The sequence below is a fragment of the Megascapheus bottae genome, chromosome 16 (assembly GCF_031878675.1).
Source record: "Megascapheus bottae isolate mThoBot1 chromosome 16, mThoBot2.hap1, whole genome shotgun sequence".
Lineage (NCBI taxonomy): Eukaryota > Metazoa > Chordata > Mammalia > Rodentia > Geomyidae > Megascapheus > Megascapheus bottae.
In genome coordinates, this window is record NC_143524.1 from 11215841 (window position 1) to 11219531 (window position 3691).

The 3691-nt window shown below is 38.2% G+C and overlaps 1 protein-coding gene across 1 annotated transcript; it reads right to left on the reverse strand.

The window, feature by feature from the left end:
- Positions 1-1321: 1321 nt before the first annotated feature.
- On the reverse strand, positions 1322-2278 carry LOC150052810 (olfactory receptor 4S2-like). Its single transcript, XM_090348869.1, has one exon. It carries the CDS (start codon positions 2276-2278, stop codon positions 1322-1324), a length of 957 nt encoding a protein of 318 aa, XP_090204995.1.
- Positions 2279-3691: the final 1413 nt, after the last annotated feature.

A 3691-nucleotide genomic window follows, 5' to 3' on the forward strand; every position in this document is an offset into this window, starting at 1 on the left:
AAATCACATTTACAATAAAAAGTTTCAAAAATATTCAAGTGGAAAATGGGATGATAGGACAAAAGTGAACTGGAATGAAAACTTTGGTTCCAGGAAAAGTTTAGAATAGGATTACAATTTCTTGCTATTATGTTTGGTTGCTTTTCTTTGTTTCCTTCCATCAGGTGGCCACATGATAAATTTTATCTGAAATTTTACTCTCAAATTTTATTTTTGAACAACAGTATTGTTTCAAAGGAGTTACCTTTATACTTGCTTTCTAACCATAAACACAATCCTATTTACAGGAATAGAAATTACATTTGAAGAAAAGAAAATGAAACAACCACAGAAACATACAGAGATCACTTCACTACAAAAGCATATCGCAGGTAGTGGCTCATGGAGAAATAGAAATGTTTTGCCAAGGCAATTATACATTCACATAGGAAACACTTGTCCAACATTAGAAGTATATTCATGGCATATTACACATGGAAAAAAGAGACAAAGAGGTCAAATAATCCAATATTTCCATTGTTTGAAAATATATGGGAAAAACTTTTTCAGAAACCCAAGAATGACAACTTGTCTTTTATCTGTCAGATCCTCTTTACCTTATTGATATTTTATGATCATTTCTGATCATGTTCCTCTTCTCATGTTCCATTCCTCTGCTTGATTTTTACAAAAATTACCACAGACATGTTGCTTTGTCACGGGCTCTCATCCACACCTATGAAGAGCTCAGTATCTTCCAACTACATTTCTTTTTTTTTTTTTTTTTTTTGGGTCATGAGGCTTGATCTCAGCCTGGGCACTGTCCCTGAGCTCTTCAGCTCAAGGCTACCACCCTACCCTTGAGCCAAGCCCCACTTCCTATTTTCTAGAATTTACTTGGAGATAAGAGTCTCAGGTCCTTTTGTGCCCAGGCTAGCTTTGAACCTTGATCCTCAGATCTCAGCCTCCTGAGTAGCTAGGATTACAGGCGTGAGCCACCACACCTGGCATCCAACCATATTTCTAAATCCTAAAAATACCCTCAGATGCTGCGCAACACATGTTCCTCTACAGAATAAAAATAATGAAGCACTAAAAGCATGAGGAAAACAGAATCTTCATGTTTGAGATTCTGAATAACAGCATTTGCTATTTCCCACTGGTGCCAGGAAATAAATAATGAACAGTATAAAAATAATCATGGTCATGACTTTTTTGTGTAGACCATTTCATTCTCATTTCTTTTCCTCTGCAAATCCTGTGAGGTGACTGTGACTCCTCAGTGTTCAAAACACTGAATTAAGTTACCTGAAGATTATCCAGCCTAAGTGACCACTCTAAGTTATTTACCTGTATCCTCCCAGATAACTTTCCTTCTGCACAGTTTCCTCATTGCATTCTTTACTTCTGCATTTCTCAGCGTGTAAATGAGTGGATTTAGCATAGGCGTGATGATAGTGTAAAACACAGACACCATCTTGTCCTCTGAGAAGGTAGTGTCGGGCCTCATATACATAAAAGTGCAGGGGCCGAAAAAGATGATGACCACAGCAATATGGGAGCCACAGGTAGAGAGAGCTTTGCGCCTGCCTTCTGCAGACTGCTTTCTCAGAGACACCAGAATTACAGTGTAGGAGATCAGCAAGATGACAAAACTGCCCAGGGTAATGGTGCCACTGTTGGCTGTTACCACAACACCAACCACATATGTGTCCGTGCAAGCAAGTTTCAGCACAGGGTGGACATCGCAAAAGTAGTGATCGATCTCGTTAGGTCCACAAAAGGGGAGTTGAACCACCAGAGCCACCTGGATAATGGAGTGTAAGAACCCACCCACCCAGGTGCCCAGCACCATTTTATTGCATTTCTGCCTGTCCATGATAGTCATATAGTGTAGTGGTTTGCAGATGGCCACATACCGGTCATAGGCCATGACAGTCAGAATGAAGATCTCAGTACAACCAAAGAAATGGAGTCCAAAGACTTGCAGCATGCACCCCCCATAGGAGATGGTTTTAGTTTCCACTAACAGATCACTAATCAGTTTGGGTACTGTGACAGATGAATAACAAATGTCCACAAAAGACAAGAAATAGAGGAAGAAATACATAGGAGACTTAAATAAGTTACCCAGAAAAACTGTCAGCATTATGAGGGAGTTGCCCAGAAGAATGATTGTGTAGGAAAGTGAAAACACCAGGAAACAAACTGCTCTCACCTGGGGGTTCTGGGACAGACCCAAGAAAATGAATTCTGTTACATTGTTTGCTTTTTCCATGGAGTGAGTCCATAAGGTCATGTTCCCAGGAGACAGGGAGATTACCTGAAAGACCCATGAAAACAATTGTTTGTCAGAGGTTATTTCTAACTCAAAACAAACAAATAATTTGGTAACTGAACATGGAAAAGACCTGAGCTTTAGGTGCTTGCTTTGGAAGCAAGAAAATTGAAAGGCACCTATTCTGATTAATTATCTCCAGGTTATAGTTTATTTCTTTCCTTGAAATGAGAAAGTGAAACCCAGAGAGATAGACCAAATCCCTGAGTTTCTTGTCACCAGGATTTCTCTAAATTCTTTCCATCTTTATTTTGTAAAGGCACTCTCTACTTAAGTTTGTAACAATGTCTGTATATGGGCAATATGATTATATATGAAAATATTTGCTTTTCCTTGGACATAAAAATGAAAAATGTATTCTCACATTTTCCTTCTTCTGAATGTTACCCGGAAATCACAGCCACTGAAGAATCCACCAAAAGCTAAGTATTAAAAAGTTTCCTAGGTTCTTTTCTATACAAAATTCAGATCCTACATAAATAAATGTGCCACACTTTGTCTGATTTCAAGTTCTCATAGTAGAAGAAAGCAAAAAAAAAGAGAAGAGTGAAATCATAGAAAGAAGACTTACATCAAATCACACAATTACACAGCTGAAATAGTGATGCTGGAACCTGGGTCGCTCATTCAGCTTCACACAGCCTCCTTTGCTCTCTGATGAAGGACAGAAGTGTGCACTATCCCTTGACTTCTTGCCAGTCATGAAAGGGAACCATTCTGTAAGCATGCAAGAGATGCAAATCCTGAAAGAGAGGCACACATAATATAATATATGGTGATTTTTAAGGTGATTATTTTGCAGGAAGGAAGGGCTCGCATGATTCCTTCATCTTCAAACTGAGCATCCTTTAGGATGCCCAGGGTTATTTACATTGATTTGATACTTGTCATTGATGCCTTCATTGGAACACAAAAACAGAAAAAGAGAGGAAAGCATTCTTCCCTTCAAGGTGAACATGTCTTCCTATATCTTAATGTTTCCAGTTTCATGTGAGCCCATATGTCTTGGTTGACATATTTTGGGGGGGATAAATGGCCATTGAATTATAACTATAAAGATTTTAAGAATAAAATATGTATTTTAAATAGTTGAATCTTCGTTGGTGAAACTAAGGCAATCTAGATTACTACATGTTTTAGTGGAAAGTTTATGTGGCACTAAAGCTAGAATTAAAGGGACTTTTCAAGTTCCCTATCAAAAACTAGCTATGAATAGAAATGGTTAAATTGTAGATTGCCCTCCTGAAAATATATCCCTTCAAGATCCATTGATTTTTACACGTACCATGACAACCTTTTTCCTTTCAGCGTTTAGTCATTTGCAACAACAATGTGTCTCAGACATCTAGAATCTATGGAAGTAAAGGGCTCTAT